General features: G+C 39.0%; 2 protein-coding genes across 2 annotated transcripts; one reads left to right on the top strand and one right to left on the bottom strand.

Moving 5' to 3' along the window:
- Positions 1-2,977: 2,977 nt before the first annotated feature.
- CLUP02_04922 (uncharacterized protein) lies at positions 2,978-10,667 on the bottom strand (the record flags this gene model as incomplete). Its single annotated transcript, XM_049283931.1, has 4 exons — positions 2,978-3,157; positions 10,255-10,338; positions 10,405-10,528; positions 10,618-10,667. 4 exons carry the CDS (start codon positions 10,665-10,667, stop codon positions 2,978-2,980), a joined length of 438 nt encoding a protein of 145 aa, XP_049141074.1.
- A 24-nt stretch (positions 10,668-10,691) lies between these two features.
- On the top strand, positions 10,692-17,722 carry CLUP02_04921 (ATPase; the record flags this gene model as incomplete). Its single annotated transcript, XM_049283930.1, has 17 exons — positions 10,692-12,018; positions 12,068-12,896; positions 12,973-12,991; positions 13,077-13,561; positions 13,633-13,964; positions 14,034-14,581; positions 14,630-14,777; positions 14,836-14,967; positions 15,020-15,231; positions 15,283-15,460; positions 15,520-16,040; positions 16,128-16,169; positions 16,226-16,276; positions 16,404-16,517; positions 16,595-16,729; positions 16,758-16,917; positions 16,977-17,722. 17 exons carry the CDS (start codon positions 10,692-10,694, stop codon positions 17,720-17,722), a joined length of 5,979 nt encoding a protein of 1,992 aa, XP_049141073.1.
- Between the last annotated feature and the right edge of the window lie 49 nt (positions 17,723-17,771).

The raw sequence follows: 17,771 nt of genomic DNA, 5'->3' as shown, positions 1-17,771 counted from the left end.
TTCTTTTTTAGTTTCTTATTTTATATATTATTACTTTTTTAAAATAGTACGATTACGTATTAATTTTTTATTATATTAAACAATAATTATTATAAAGTTAGAGAGTAATTAGACTTATAATATAATTATTATATATATTTTTATAGTTTTTAATATTAGAATTATAAAGCGAACTTTTAAATATTAACTTATAAAATAGGACTTATAACGAGAAGAGCGTACGGTTTTTTCTAAAGATTTATTAATTCGTATTTAAGAATTATTTTTTTAATAATACTTAAATAATAAAAATATCCTTTTTTAACTCTAGTCTAAAAGATTTATAATTATAGCTATAGGATTATTAATATTTTATTAATAGAATTAGCTTTAGTAACGATAAATACTAAAATAGCTCGTAATTATATAATAATAATTAAAAAAGTTTTTTTTTAATATACTAAAGGTTATTTACCGTACTAAAAGGTATAGTAAAAAGTATTTTTATATATAAGTTCGCTAATAAGCTTATATTATTAGCTAAAATAAACTTTACTTTATATATTATAAAACCTTTTTATAATAAGTTTAAAATCGGTTAAGTAAAATAAGGTACCGTTATAAAGGGTTTATAACTCCTAGACTAAATTATATTTAGTTTTTAAATACGTATAATAAGCTTTTACTATTTAAATTTAAGATTTATACTAGTATTAATATTTATTCGTAGTTTATTATATAGTTCTATATAAGGGTTTTTACTTATACGTCCTAAAATATACTTATATAATATTTTATTATTATTTAATAACGGGGATTTATATTATTATAAGTTCGTTTAGACCGAAGGAAAGAAACCGTTTTTACGTTTAGTATTTATTATTACCTTTTATAATACTATTTAATAATAAAAAGTCTAATTATATTCCGTAATTACTAGATCTTTAGTAAAAGTATTTATAATATTAAAATTAAGAATTAATAAAATAGTCTTTATTAAAATAGATTAGTATATTAATAAGTAAGTAATATATATCTTAGTATATATAAATATACTTACGTTTATAAAAATATTTCTAACTACTTAAGTTCTAAGGGTTATTCTATATAAATATACTCTCTAACTAAATTATATTTCTATTTACGTATATATTACTAATTCGTTCTAATTTTATTAACTTCGTATAAATTTAGAACTCTTATTAAATTCGTTATTAAAAAGGTCGCCCTTACGTTATTTTTAATTAGTTATAATAACTATATTATTAACTTACGTTACGAACTATATAAGACTTTATATAGCTAATTAACTAAGACTAAGTTTAATAACTATTAAACGCTATTAAAAATAGTAATAATTTAAATATATATTTTTTTAAGCTATTTTATAAATTTATATTTTAATTATTAAGGGCTCTCTAACTATATTAGCTAGAAATACGAAGTTTAGTAAAGCTAATTATTCTTATTTTAAAACGTATTAATATCTTTATATTTATTTAAAATAGTATATATATAATAAGCTCTAATTAAAAGTTATTTTACTTAGTAAACTATAGAATAGTATTATATAAGTTAAGTAAAGATTAGAAAATTTTAGAATTAATCTTAGAGTATTAAATAGTTTCGTAATTATAAGTAATATTAAGAATAAAAAGGAATTATAAATATAATTATAGTTTACTTTAAACTATTTACTAATAAGAATACTCGTTTCTATTTTTATAATATACTAAGTTATTTATTATCATAAACTTTACTTTTTTATTAAACTATGATAATCTCGTTTTTTTTGTTTTTTTTATCCTTTTTAACCTTTTCTTTAGCATTTACCCCTTCTTAACGATCTCCTTTTTTTATTTAACTAATAATTCCTCTTTAATTTTTATTATTAGTTTAATATCAATACCTATTAAAAGCCGTATTTTTAGAATATTTTTATACGTCGTTTTACTTGAAGTTTTAGTTATAATTAGCTTTATACAACTTTTTCCTTTTTTACTAACTAAGGTTTAATAATTAGTAACTTAATTTTAATTTAAAAAATAATAAAAAGTTAGTAATCATTTTTTTTATATAAGATCGTAATTTTAAAAAGAAATCTTTTTAAACTTATAGCTTTATACGCTATTTTATAATACTTTAAAATATTATAAGGATTTTTTATATTAATTAGAAATACTATTTATTTTATTAAAAGAATTTATTAGTTTATTATAAAATATAAAATAATAAATCGTATTATATTTTAATATAAAGTAAACGTTAAGAAGTAATTAAACTAAACTTTTTTAATAAACTTTTTAATAACTTAGATATTAATATAAGTCGTTATTCAACAATTATTAAGTTCGTTTTTGAAAAAGGATACGTTATATAATATAATAGAGATATTAATTATTAGTGATTAATTTTTTTTTTTTTTTTTTACTAAATACTTCGTTTTTATTTTTTTAAGCCCATAAAAAGAGATTTTATTAATATTAAGGCTTATATATTTATACGTTCTTATTATATAAAAAGGGTAGAGCTTATATAAATATTATTATTAATTAGTCGTTTTAAAATAGCTTTATAAGGAGGTATTATAAAGTTAATTAGTTTAATAACGTCTTATATAAAGACTAAAAGTTATTATAAATTTATATTATAATATTTATAAGTAAGTTATTAGTTTAATAACTTAAATAAAGAGTAATCTTTATTTATAAGAAGGTAAAAAGTAGTAATTATTTTTATAATAAAGTTATAAAGAGAAGAAAAACTTTTATATTAAGGTACGATATTACGTAATTTTATATATTATTATATAGTTTAATATATTACGAAATTAAAGTATTTCTTAAGCTATAAATCTCTATAACCCCTATTTATAGGTTATTATACTAGTTTAGACCCTATTCTAGGTAGTAGGGTGATTATAAAATACGATTTCTGCTTTGATATATGAAAAAAGTGTTTTGGCGGAGTGCCTCTTGCAGTCTGCCGTACTTAGCTTCTAAGCTTCAATGTAGTTGAGAAGCTGAGGTGCCAGGTGCCTAAAGGGAGGCAACCGTGGGGTGAAAACCTGCCCTACACGCGAGCAGGGGGCTTTGACCCCAGGGCGGCTGTGAGTGGCTGAGAAGGTTAAGCGAGACGGCAGTCCCACTATAACGTCCTTGTATTGGCCCGTGCTCAGCTGTCGGCAGTGACGTGCGTTTAGGCTCGATCAAAGCTCCCCCTCGACGCGGTTAACAGCCCATACTAAACTATTAGTATCCCTATTATAGGGTAGTTAGTTCGAACCATAGTTAACGAAGAGATTAATTAAACTATATAAATATCTACGTAAGTATAAAAAAGGAGGTTCTAACTATAGGTTAGGCTAGTTACGATAATTATAAATAGGGCCCCTAATTAGCCCTTACGTAGTTAGCTATATACCGCGGTCGAATTAGACTTCTAATCTAATATTAACTTTCTCTTTCTTTTATTAATTTAACTATTATAGTTAGAGGTATAATTCGACCTCGGGCCCGTTTACTAAGTCGTCTCTTTTTCCCCCTTTTCTCTACTCTTTTTATATAACCTATCCCTCTATTCGTATAGTAACTTTTCCGCTACTTATAAATTACTCTAATCCCTTATTTAGTACTACTTTTATAAAAGCGTTTACGAGGTTATTTTTACTATTAATCTAATAGATCTTAAGTATCTCGCGCCTTTCGTACGATTACCTAAGGGCTATAATATCGATTATAAGCCTCTTTTCTTTCGTCGTTCCTAATTTAACGAGGCATTTATATAGCGAGTAAGAATCTATATAAATAACCGTTAAAATAAGTAAAAAGCTAATTCGATTAGTAATCTTCCTTAGCGTTATTAAAATCGTATAAGAGAGGTTAATGCCGTTAACTATATTATAAACCTCTAACGCTAATATACTTCTCGTTACCTACTTATTTTTAGTTAACGAGTAGTAGATTATATTATTATATATACTAAATTCGCTCTCGCCTATACTCTCGTTAGCTAGGATAATAATATACCCTAATTACGAAATAAGGTCGTTATTATTTATAAATAACCTATTAATAAAGACGTAGAGCTTACTCGTCGTAAAGTCGATTAGGTAATAAACGAGACCTCGATCGAGATTTATTTATTACTACTTAAGCCGCTTATTAAGTACCTCGACGTCTCGTTTAGTTAGATTTATAGCCTACGCTACCCTAATATAATTAAAAGTTATTTTAAGCTAATAAATACTTATAATATATACCCCTCGCGCGAGCTTAGCTTTATACCGCTTCTTAACGTTAGTTATATTTAGATCGACGAGGTTAATTTTCTCGCCCTACTACTTTTATTAAAAAATAACGGTTTTTTTTTTAATTATAAGAATCCCGCTATTAAATACTAGGGGGGTGTTTATTATAAGAACCTCTTTTAGCTTCGCTATAAAGCCCGCTTTCTAAAGCTCTTTATCCTCTTTTTTTATAAAATTAATATTAAATAAGCCTAATATATCGTTAGTCTATATTCTAACGATCCTAAATTAGTCGCCTTTATACTCCGCGATTAGTAAGTACGGGTCGTACGTAGAAGTAACTATTAATAGTTAATTAATATAAAAATCGTAGTAAGTAGCCTACTAATAAGTGCCCGATTCTACGAGCCTATATAGTGGCTTAAGCACTTTAATAATCGTACTTTCTAAGTACTTACTAGCTATTTCTTTCGGTAAATAGGCTAGGATTTTCCTTATGAGCCCTGTGGCCGATTAAGTATAGGCCTAGGTAATATTACGGCTCTAAATCTCGTATCCCTTCTTTTATAGCCATATTATTAATACTATTATTAATCGTTAGCTATAGCGCTATATAATAAGCGATTATATAAGTAGCGTCGCCTTTTTAACGTCGCCGTACCCCTAAATTACGTATTTAGACTTCTCGTATAGCTAGGGTGTTCCTTTCCTTTTAATCTTACGAACTATTCGTAATTTAAATATGCGGAGGTTTATATATTTTTCTAAGTTATATAGGATAAATCGATAGACCCCTCGATCGCAAAGAGTATTTACTTCGATAAGATCTAATCCCTTATACGGCTTTTTAGTAATTATAATTACGCTTTTTTTACGTAGTTTAACTACTAGCTCGAAATCGGCTTTCTTTTTTACTATATAAAAGGTATTAATTACCTCGTCGCTAGTAATAAATTACTACGTTAGGGCTTACTATCGTAGTCTTTTACGACGTCTCGCTAGTAATATTAGTGCCCTTTTAGTAATTTCCTCTTCCTCGTCGTCTATTAGTACTACTACGACGATTTCGTTAAGGATAATTTCCTATACCTTTGCCGCGGGTTATATAGTTTCCCCTAGCTCTTTTTCTTTTTATAGATTAAAAATTACCTCGTTAGGATTTATATAGTACGGTCTAATTATTATAATTAATACTTTAAGTAGCTAGTTGCGATCTCTTATGACTATATAAGAGCGCTCGTTAATAAAAATTAACTTATATAGCCTAGTTTATTATTAAGTAATTTCGCGCTATACTCATATATCCGAATTTAGTAACATATTTAAATTATCCCCTATATCGGGCCTATTGCGCGTAGTAATTACCTCGTTAACTTACCTTCTTATACTTACCTCGCGCAGTACCCGTATTATTTTTTTAATTACTCGGGCTCGTTAGCTTATACTTAGCGACGGTAGCGAGGCTAAGGTCGTTTTTAGATATGCTCTAAATACTAATAGCGTTAGTATAAGTCCGTTAGGCCCTATAGTATCGTTATAGTATTTAAGTACTATTTAAAGGTATTCGTCGTTAATAAAATCCGGATTTTCCTTTTTAATAATTCTGAACGCCCTTTTTAACTACTAGTATGCCCTTTTTACTTTTTTAATACTATAGTGCGCTTTAATAAGTACGACTTTTAGCTATATACCGTAGGCCGTCGTATTATCCCTAAATTTTACTAACTTAAAGCTAGTACTAGCGTCGGTTCTAATGCCGTCTAGCGGTCCTTAGTATATATCGATCTAGCTTTTTTATAGGGCTATTTATACTATCTTTACTTATAGATCCCGGAGGAATTACCTTACTTAAAAGGATGTAGCTACGTCGATTATATATAATACTAGCCGACTATTTAAATAGAAAATATCGACGACGATTTCCTAGTTAAAGTTAAGCTTATTACGTAATTTAAACTTAAATCTGCGTAGGCTCTGCGTATTTATCTAGTATTAATAATATACTTTTATTAACTACTCTAGCGCCCCTATTTTAATATTATTATTACCTAATTACTTTAAGAGGTTATATAGCCTCGTAACTAGCGGGTGCCCGAATCTCTAGTATAGTCTTTTAAGCTCACTTTCCGTTAGGTAATTAATCGACTTTATGTCGTTAGTAAGCTTTATAAACGCATACCCCTATCGTCGTTCGACTACCTCGAAGTACTTACCGCTAGAGATTCTATTCCTCGTATTATTAAATATAATACCTAGTCGATTTATATCTTTTAGATATAAAAGAAATAGGGTATTAATAGGCAAAATATAGAAAGTTATCGTTCCGAAGTACGTCTCTATTTTTATTATACCTAGGGCGACGATTTCCTTACCTAGGCCGAAACTAATCCTCGTAATACCTGCCGTTAATATATTAAGTATTACTAGCGCGATTTTTTATAGCGCTTAGAATTGCCCTTTTCCTCTAGTTAACTATTACGATACCCTAGTATCTAGGATAATCCTATAAAAATTATCTAGGCCGTACCTTTTACTTATATAAAATACCTATACGAGCTTAGTATTCGAGGGATCTAGGTAGTATAAAAAGGACCCCTCTAGCTACCCCTAGATTTGCTTAGTACTATGTTCCTTTTTTTTAAATATTAAAAAAGATAGCGTCTTCTCCTTAATTATTAAAAGAATAGGCTTTAGCCCTATTAAATTCGCCCTTTTAGCCGCCTCCGTATCCGTTATTTAAGGGACCTTCCTTTACTATTCGTAAATAAAAGCCTACTTATTAAGAGCTTTTACTACTCTCTATTCGTTTAGCCTCGTATATCCTCTAGAGGCTAACGGGGCGAAAAAAGAGTAATTAATATTATCGATTTTATTATAATCTAATTCGTTAGTATAGGGGGTAAGATCTTTTTTATTTTCCGAATCTCTTATAGGGGGTATATACTTTAGGCTACTACTTTAGCTACCGTCGCTAGGTTCTATACCCCCGGATCTACCCTTATATATAACGAGGAATTAGTTAAACTAACGAGGGCTAGTTTTACTATCTATTACCCTCCACTTTCTATACTATTTGTATAATTTAGTACGCTCTTTTTTAGAGTAATTACTTAACTAATATCTATCCTTTTTATAAATATAATATTGCTTTTTTTATTACCCTATTTTTAAGTTAAATCTCTGCCTATTTAACAAATCTAGGCTTCTTTACTAGCGATTACTATATCTAGCCTCTTTTCTTTTTTTATTATATATTCGATCGACTTAATATTATTAATAAGGGCCGTCGTACGCTTAGAAAAAGGTTTAGCGCGGTATTCTTATTTTAATATTAAAGCTAGATCTTAGCCTCGAATAGAGCGTTTCGTAGTCTTTAGGTACTTAGTATAGGGTAATCTTTGCCTTTAGTATACGCTAAACTACGGTATAGAGATATCCGACTTTCCGCTCGTTTATCCCCTTATTTAGCTAGGTTTTTACTAGCTTATTAATTCGATCGATAAGCTCTTTAAGGATTTTTATTCGTAATTTACCCTCTATTATCCTAGCTATAAATACGAAAGAAATCGCTCGTAGCTTAGATAGGAGCTCTAGGTTCTTATTATAGGTTTCGAAGCGGCTTCGGATTACGTTAATTATATTAAAAAAGTCGTTTCGATCGAGATTACGTACCGCTTTATAATAGTAATTAGAGGCTTTGCTTATGAGTACGATATTAATTACTAAATAGTACTAATATTCCCTAATTCTAACTTTTTTATAGTAATTATAAAATATCGTTAGGGTTTTTTATAAGACCTTATACTTCCCTCTAGAATATAATTTCTCTTTTAGGAAGATCTTTTTAAAGTTTGTGAATTGCTTCGTATTTACTACTAGATTTTTAGTATCTATATACGAACCCTGCGTCGCTACGTATTATTAGTAATTTCGGGTCGTTTACCTCTTTTTTTATTAGCCGATTGGTGCCGAATTTCGTATTAGTAACAGTAACGAGTTATAGATTAAAATAGGCAGAATTATTAATTATCGTACTTCTAGTACTATATTTTGCCCTAGTATATCCTTTTGTAACGATAGATTTCCGTTAGTAATTATAAAGAGGAAATCTAGGTCGTTTACCCTTTTTTTAAATTTATTAAAGCGATTATACGCTCTATTAACCTATACCTAGTTCTATAGTACGAATTCCTCTTTTATAATTATCGTTATTAGTATTTCGTATAGCTCTTACGATTATAATTACGCTAGTAATACCCCTCGCCTATAAAAGAATTTATTAATTACTTTCGTAATTCTTAGGCTTGCGTTCGCGAACTATTTATCTAGCTAGTAACTAAGGTCGTCTACGATCTTATAAAATAGGGGTTGCCCCTATAACCCCTTTTTCTTATAAACCTTAGTTAAATAGATTAATACTACGTTAATTTACTCGCCGTTAGGCTAATTTACGATTCTATATATTTACGTCCCCTAATAGTCTAAGTTAATATTTACTTACTTATAAGGGATTAGGATTCTATTTAGGATCGGGTTTCGTCCTTTTCTTTTTTACCCTAACTTATTAAGGGTCGTACTCTAGCTTATACTCGTATTAGTAATCGCTAGCGTATTTAATTTTAATAGGGATATATCTAATCCGCGCGCGGGTCGTAATAAATCCGTGCTTTTACTACTTAACGAATTTATCGGGGTTTAGGAGATTCCCGCTTCCTCTCGCCGTCTCACTACTACTCTCGTTTTTACTATTTTTAATAATTACTACTACCCTTCTAGTTCGCTAACTATCGTACTTACTAAGATCCTCCTTTTTATCTAGTATAAAAAAGTAGGTTTTAGTAGTTCCTGTTTATAATAATAGTAGTAAACGTTTATATTACTATAAAATAATATAGTAATTAGTCTTAGGATCTTTACTAGTTATTAATTTCCGCTATCCCGTATAATTCTAGCCTCCTAAGCCTCGTGCTCTTTATAATCTCTAAATAGCTTCCTTTTTTAACCTACCTCCTCTAGGGCGGTATTCTATAAGAATAGTCGAAATTAGACGCCGGGCGGCTCGTAAAGGAGCTATATAGGCCGTTAAGAACCGTATAGGCCGTTAAGTACGGTTAATAAAGTTAAGCCCTCTTTTTTATAAAATTATATATTTTAAGGACTTACTAAAAATGCCTACTTATTACTTATACGCAGTAGGGTTAGATACTTTAGAGATCTTATCTTTTGCAGCCTCTTAGTACCCTATTTTATATCTTTTGGGCAGTCTTTTTCGTAGCTTAATTATAGTTAGGTAATTATCGCTTACTAGTAATCCTTTTTATTACTTAGTTAATTTCTAATCGCGGGCCGGCCGCGGAAAAGTCGTTTAGTAAAAAAGCTGCTCGGGGCGATAGTAAAAGGCTAGTTACTTAAGCAGTTTTATTAATTAATATAGTTTAACGTAATAGACGTCGACCTCTCGTAGGTAGTAAAGGGCTATAATTACTTAATTCTATATAGTATTCGAGAATCGCCTCCTTTTTCGTCTACTTCCGTAAGGTTAATTAATACGAATCTCCTATCCCGTATAATATTAAGAAGTCGTCTCTTTTACGTAGCAAGATACCTTACCGATCTATAATAGTAGAGTTTAATTACTAATTAGTATTAGTATCCTTATTATAGGGTAGTTAGTTCGAACCGTAATTAATAAAGAGATTAATTAAATTATATAAATATCTGCGTAAGTATAAAAAAGGAGGTTCTAACCGTAGGTTAGGCTGGCTACGATAATCGTAAATAGGGCCCCTAATTGTCCCCTGTGCAGTCGGCTGTATGCCGCGGTCGAATTAGACTTCTAATCCGATATAAACCATCTTTCAACCATATTTGATTTCATCAATCGAGAATCTAGAAGAACTCCGGAATATCTGACGACTACCTTACAACTGAGATATGGCATCTTGGGTCCTGGACAGGCCTCAGATCGAATAAAAAAATGCATCTCGTCTTCCACCAGAACTCTCGAACTATCCATCATAGGTTACTCCGTCGAGGATGAAGACGCCACCATGGCTGCAACGGCGCTCTTTGGCCGGCTTTGACTCACCGGCATCTGGGGCTGAGTAGTCCTAGATCCCCAAAGTCAGCACATACGTACAGTACCTTTGCCTTTGCAGATAGATCGGGTCAGCCACTAGGACAACGCCGAGGCCAATCTCATGCGCCCATGGGTCGCGAACCAATCTGCCTCGAGTCCTATCATCTGCGCCATTGTCGAGCCTGATGCAGCTTATGTGGCATAAGCTGTCAGGCTTCAGGCTTCAGCATCAAAGCAACAAGGCTGCCATTTGAAAAAGGATTGATCTTCTTGATTCATCCCATCTCTCATCTCACCTCACCATCTTCACAATCTCTGCTCGGTTCGGATCCTCAGCCTTGGATCTTCCACCATTTCCATCCACAACGCAAACGAATCGCCAAGATGCACCTGAGCGACATTCGCGACGTTTTCGACAAGGAGAATCTTTCGGAAAAGGCATGGCAATTGCGTTGCAAGCTTCTTCCCCACAAAGAAGAAGTTGGGCGCCCCATTTCTGATATCGAGGGAAGTCTCTCCGACGACGACCCCAAGAAGCAGCAGTCGCCCAAGAACCCCATCTTTGGCATCGATGCCACCGTCAAGACCTACTATGAGGGCAAGAACAGCTGCAATGGCATTTACGACTGGGTCGACTTCCCTCCCAAGCAGATGAGCAAGAAGGTCGCCGAAAGCCAAGACCGGCCCGCCATTAAAGTCTACAAGATCAAGGACATCGAGAAGCCTGTTATGGCAGGTCGATACTCCTTGACCTATTACCAAATCTCTATCCAGAACCCGACCCTCGTCGCTGCCCTGGAGCCCATCTTCAAGAAAGAAGATGTTCACCTCGATCCTAGCGATACTGCTACCTTTGAGGCCCCGTTCCGACCTCTCTTCTTTTGCTACGATGAGATACTGGACCTGTACAAGACGACGGATGACGGCTCGCTCAAGGGCTACTTGCAGCTCCTAGTACGGACCCTGGACGATATGCTCGGCGAGACACGCGAGAAGAAGCGCAAGCTCCAGGCCAGCGGTCTCATCAACTTCAAAATGGCTTGGACTTACTTTCCGCGAAACTCCGTTGTGTACAGCAGCGCTCAGAACACGGAGCTGTTGTGCAAGGTAGAAGATACATCGTACGAGAGGACTGATCAGGGCGTTTTCCTCAACATCAAGTGCAAGATTCTCACATTCAATGGGGAGAGCTTCGTGTGGTCCGACCAAGAGCTCCAGATCCCAAAGTTCGCAGGGAACCGGCCGATACTAGAGCTCACTCATTACCCTCTGCATTTCCATCTGAACAAAGAAGAAATACTACAGAGAACCCTAACGAGGGGCAAGAAGGTCTTGGATCTTCAGGGGTTGACATATTGTACCTACAACGGCATTGCCATGGGACTGAAGAGCAAGCACAATGTAGAGGGCAGAATCCTCATTGATGTTGTTGGGTTCAACAAGTACGAACGAACTCAGGGTAAGAGAGAAAATGACGACGCTGAGACGCGAAGAAATCGTGTGACTAAGAAGCGCATTATCTACGATGATCACAGCGAGCCAGAATTCGAATCGGAAGGAAAGGAAGCGAAGAAATCAGGTGTCAAAAACGGGAGACATCTTGGGGAAAAGGCGCAGCTGAAGAACAAGGAAGAGATGCTCGCCCGCCCGGACGACCTCGTCTTCATGTCTCCACTGATTGAGGGGTTCGCCTTGAAGAACAAGCTTTGGCGTAAGTTGCTCAACTCCAAATTCCTAATTCAATTTATTAACATCTACAGTCGGTTTCTACGTGGAGGACATCGAGCCCATCGTCTGGAATGCCCAAGCCTACGATCACCTCGTCTATGACGAACAGCAGAAGGACCTAGTCCTATCCTTCGTCGAGAATCACGGCCACGCGAACAAGACCGCGATGGAAGATGTTATCGTTGGCAAAGGCCAAGGCCTCATCATCCTCCTCAGCGGCCCACCGGGAACTGGCAAGACACTCACAGCCGAAGCGGTCGCAGACAGAACTCAACGCCCATTATTCTACCTGCAGGCCGAGGACCTTGGCATCAACCCATCGACGCTAGGCGAGAAGATCAAGCGGGTATTCGAGATGGCAACCGAATGGAACGCTGTGATTCTACTTGATGAGGCAGACGTGTTCATGGCGGAGCGGAACCCCAACGACATCGCGCGCAACGAGCTTGTATCAATCTTCCTGCGCGAGCTGGAGTACTTCCGGGGAATCATCTTCTTGACCACGAACCTGTACAACACCATCGATACGGCGTTTCGGAGTAGAGTGAGCTTGCACTTGTTGTTCAAGGCGCTGAGCCCCGATGCAAGGGAGCTTATCTGGCGGAAATTCCTTGGAAGGTTGCCTCAGCAAGAGCTAGGTGATGAAGGAAAAGGTCCAAGGAAGCTGCTCACGGACGAGGATATCAAGGAGCTTGGGCATTGGCAGCTCAACGGCCGTGAGATTAAGACGGCTGTCAAGATGGTTTCTAAGTGGTGCGATCACAAGAACTATGAGATGAGTCTGGCTAGGCTGGAGAATGGCATTCGGGTGACAAGCCCACATGCTTCGAAGCAAAAGGAGTCGGATGGTGACGATGATTTGTATAATTAATGACGAGTTGAATCGGAACAAACTTGGATATCGTGGTCGATTGTTCTCACATACCGCAGCACACAGTTTGGAGCTTTCTTTTGCTGTCGACTTGAACAATCAGTGCTCCTTCATGTAGCCGCTTCCGAATCTGGGGTTCGGGGTCAATAGGTGCACCTTCCCTCAATTAGCGTGCAAAGTACCCGGCGCCGGCCCCACAATCCACTAAATCAACTTCGTCTCATGAACAACGTCCCACGGATACGTCTCCCTTACACCCCAACAACACCACAGAAACAATCCGACCCATTTCCCCAGATATCTCATTCGTGGTACAGATATCTTGGCAGAGTCTTTCGGCTTTTTCAGGAAAGGTGACAGACATGGACGTCGATTCGACTATCAATCGACGAACCAACACCCGCACTCTGGCGAGCCCACCAGCTGGGGGCACTTCGACGCCAACGAGAGCATCCAGACGCAACCGTTCGGCTTCTCAAGCCGAGGCTGCTCGCACATCCAATGCATGCCAGATTTGCCGGGACAAGAAGGTCAAGTGCTCCGGCCAGCGTCCGTGCAAGTATTGTGCCAAGCGGGGCTTGGAATGTGTGTTTTCCGCTTCGGAGAAGAGGAAGCTGTACTCCGTCTCGTACGTTCTGCCCTTGGTCCGCCGACGGTGTTCACGGTCGACATCAAGGAAGGTGCCGAAGTAGCTAAGAATGATGTTACATGATACAGACAGATTAGGGAGCTCGAGGACAAAGTCGCCTATTATGAGCGACGAAGAGGAGAGAGGCCAGCTCTCGAGGCCGCTTCTTCGACGCCTCCGGCTACAGCACCAGCACCAGCACCGGCGTCGTCATCAGCGCAGCTGCACGATGTCGAAGATCCTTCGAATGAGATCACGGTGATACATATATATGACGATCTAGATGGTAACATCCCATGCCAATCACCCGTTCCACTGGGCCAGCCTGGGCCGATAATGTCTCAGTCAACATCATCTCTCACACTTGAGAGGACGAGAACTTCCGAGGCCCAGGCTCAGACCACATCATCACCTGCTCGTGCAGGTAGAGGTAAGTGCACTTTTAAATACCGTCTACCAGGCGACCTCCCGGGCCTCGGATACTAATCCCGGCGAATAGCAATCGCACCCGAGTCCGCCCTCTCCTCAAGCGAGACCTTCGGGTCCGAGATCAAGACACTCCTCGTTTCCCGGTCCAATCCCGGCTCTACCGCTAGTCCGCGGTCCACCGTCAACGCCGCGACTCCGCTTCCGCATATTGACAGACGCGCACTAGAGATTGCGATCGGAAGTCAGTGGCCGCCGGAAGAGGAGGCCCACGCGATGCTCGACATCGTCATCTTCAACGTTGGTATTTCGCAGCAGCTTTTCGACGTACGTGCCTTTTCGGACAATCTATCCGTCTTGTATCACGAGTCCAGTGCCGATGTGCGGTTGACAGAGACCTGGATTGTGGAAGCACTGCTTGTCTTTGCGGTTGGGAGGCTCTTGCAGGGACGGGATGATGAGGACGGAGAACCTCCGGGGACGATGTACTTCAGGGAAGCAGTAAAGAGGACGCCTTTGCTGAGTGATTTGCGCAAGCATGGGACTATCGGGGTAGAAATCATGGCTTTGACCGCATTATACCTGCAAATTTCGGATCGGAAAGATGATGCATATCTGCATGTAAGTTGAGCCCCAATTGGAGCCCGGAGTTACAGCTGACGCGTGTAGTCCAATACTGCCTTACGACTCGCCATCAGCCATGGTATGCATCGATCCAACAATTCTCAGAATCCACGCCGCTCGGAAATTGTCCATAGGAACAGGTTATGGTGGTCTATCTACATGCAAGAAAGGTACATCCCCATCGTGAGGCCATGTACTGGCGTTAAGCTCCCATGCAGCTAACTTTTTACCTAGGAGGTTATGCGCCGCAGGCGGATTCCCCATGTCCATTGAAGACTACGCGATAACGACAAAGTCCCCGTACGAGGTACTGGGATTCTCATCCGCCACAGCATTGGACGTCAATGTTCAAGCGGCGAGGATAACCGGAAAGATAACCGCCAGTCTGTTGCATCGCATCCCGCATGTGCTGGAATGGGACTGACTCCATGATAGCAATCTACTCACAAAGAGACGAGCCTGAGACGACTTTCATCAATAATGTCCAAGACGTTCTACACTCCCTTTACGAAGTGGAAAAGAACATGCCATCCGAGTACTCGATGGAGATCAAGCCCTCTGGGCTAACCGTCGCAGGACGGCCCTTCATTGAAGCCGCGACTACAGTATCAAGAACTAGCTCCAGCTTGCATATTTCGGTCTACTCGGTACTCGAAGGTCACTGCCCATAGCCAAAACATATTTACTGACACATGTAGGCTGTAATACATACCGTTCGGCCAATCCTATTGTACATGGCTCGAAATAGTCGCGACCCAGATCGCGAAGACCACAGCCGTGTCAGGCCTGCACTCGTACGACTTGCAGAGATTTGTGTCGAGACAGCAAGCAAGATTCTTGTCATCCTGCAAGAACTTCGGAAGAGTGAGATACTTGGTGAGCCTGACTTTCCTTCTCCGATACACTTCTTTCCGTTGACAGCATTTGGTACATAGCAAAGAACGCATTTCTCGACCTAGACGCAACATTTTCCGTGGGATATGTGTTTGTCCTCGTTCAAGCCATAAATCCTGGTAAAGGGCTTGGGCACAAAGGTATCGACGGCTCAAGGGCCATTCTCAGGTACTTTGCCGCCCTGGGTAATCGACCTGCAGCCAGACGCTTGGCAGAACTCGACCAGATGTGTTCGCATCTCGCCCTACCTGTCTATCAATCTAGGATACAGGCCCCCGAAGAGTCATTCATGGATCTCATGGCGCAGCCCTTTTCATTCTCGACTAGCTACAGAAACAGTGATACGGCTCCAGAAGGACCATCAACAAGTGAAGGTTCGGCAATACCGAACATCCAGGGACTATCAAACGTCCAGGATAGTACTGATTCAACGTCGGAAGTCCAGGAAATGGATGGCCAGCACGACTTTGGCTTCAGTGGCGCTGACTTGGCGAGTATACCTCTGGAGGGCGAGAACAGCCTGTACTGGGTCTACCACACCCCCGGATTCTCGTTTACTGGAGTCGAACAGGCGGATTGGGAAGCTTTAGAGAACCAGATTCCGTGGCAGCAATGATAGCTGAATCTTTCGGCCTCCAATGAAACTTAGTCCACCGCAAAGGGCCTGTTACTCGAAACCGACATTTTCAACGTATCCCGGTGACTTGTCAATGTGCAAGAGAGCTGTTCTAACGCGGACACGTCTAGTTCAACGCCATCAGTCCAAGCCCGAAGAACCTGACATGTAGGGATCCTCGGGTGTAGTTCCCGAGGGCAAGTGGACCCGCGGTCTCTGCCCCGGGCTACTTACACACGATATAGCCAGCCGATAGTAGGGGATTCTGGCTTCGTATCCCGAGCGACTCGCTGAACTGCACCTCTCCAGATTACCGGCTTGCGGAGAGTCTGGGGCAAACCCCGCAATCCTCTGAGCTCCATGGTGAATCAAGCGCTTCCCCAGATAATCACCCCGGAATTGGGAGCACTAGAGAACGAGGAAGTAGGCATCCGGGCTACTTAAGTTCCCCCTGGCTGTCGATTTTGTTTTCAGTTTTCTAGGCCTGAGACTTCTGACAGGACACTATCTTGTTAGGCCTCCACGCTCCAATCTACTGGGCCGAAGAATTGACAGTCACCGCCGACTACTTGGCCACCTTACTGAAAGATAGCTTCCGAGTTTCAACAATATTGACTTGGAAGTTGACGACTGAAGTACGACGAGATGGCGAACACGAAACAGGATCCGCAAACCGTTATGGCCGAAGAGCTGGAGATGGCCAAGAAGCAAGACGGAGAACATGTAGCATTTGAACAAATTAGCTCCGAGGAAGAGGCTGCTCTCGTTCGAAAGCTTGACCGAGTTCTGATGCCCCTGATGGCTTTTGTCTACTTCTTTCAGTGTAAGCATCTCTCGATCCACATTGTCACGAGCCTTCGGACTGACTATACTCCCCGATAGATCTCGATAAGCAGTCCATCAACTACGCCTCAGTCTTTGGCCTCCGCAAAGACCTCAGCCTTTCAGGCCAAGACTTCTCCTGGATTATTTCCCTTTTCTACTTTGGCCAGCTTTGCTCCGAGTATCCCGCCGCCTACCTCATGGGCCGTTTGCCTATGACGCTCTTCGTCGGTGTTACAATCATCGCCTGGGGTGCCGTCGAGATGACCCTCGGCGCCACGCATAACTTCTCAGGCCTTGCGGCGGCTCGCTTCTTTCTCGGCTTTGCCGAAGGCGCCGTCTCCCCGGCCTTCATCATCATCACATCAAACTGGTACCGCCGTCGCGAGCACCCCATCCGCGTCGCGACGTGGGTGTCCATGTCAGGTGTTTCGCAAATTCTCGGCGCGCTGATGATGTACGGGATCGGCGGCGCCGCTAAAATGGCGCTGGAGAAGTGGAGGGTCATGTTCCTTGTCAGCGGCGGGTTGACAGCGGCGTGCGGCGTTGCCTTTTGCCTGCTTATGCCGAGGGATACAACTACAGCGTGGTTCCTAAACGAGAGGGAGAGGGAGATCGCGACGCGGAGGCTGGCCCTTGATCGTGGAACCAGAGACCGCGCGGAGTTTAATACGAAACAGATGTATGAGGCGTTGAGGCAGCCCACGACGTGGTTGTATTTCATGATGGCGCTTTGCATCACACTGACGACTCCTATTCTCAAGCTAAATGCTTTTCCCTATCCTTTTCCCAGCGAAAACACCTAACATTTGGTTAAACAGTTCTCATCTCTCGTCATCAACGGCTTCGGCTACT

Source organism: Colletotrichum lupini, chromosome 3 (genome assembly GCF_023278565.1).
Source record: "Colletotrichum lupini chromosome 3, complete sequence".
NCBI lineage: Eukaryota > Fungi > Ascomycota > Sordariomycetes > Glomerellales > Glomerellaceae > Colletotrichum > Colletotrichum lupini.
This window is presented reverse-complemented; position numbering and strand designations above follow the sequence as displayed.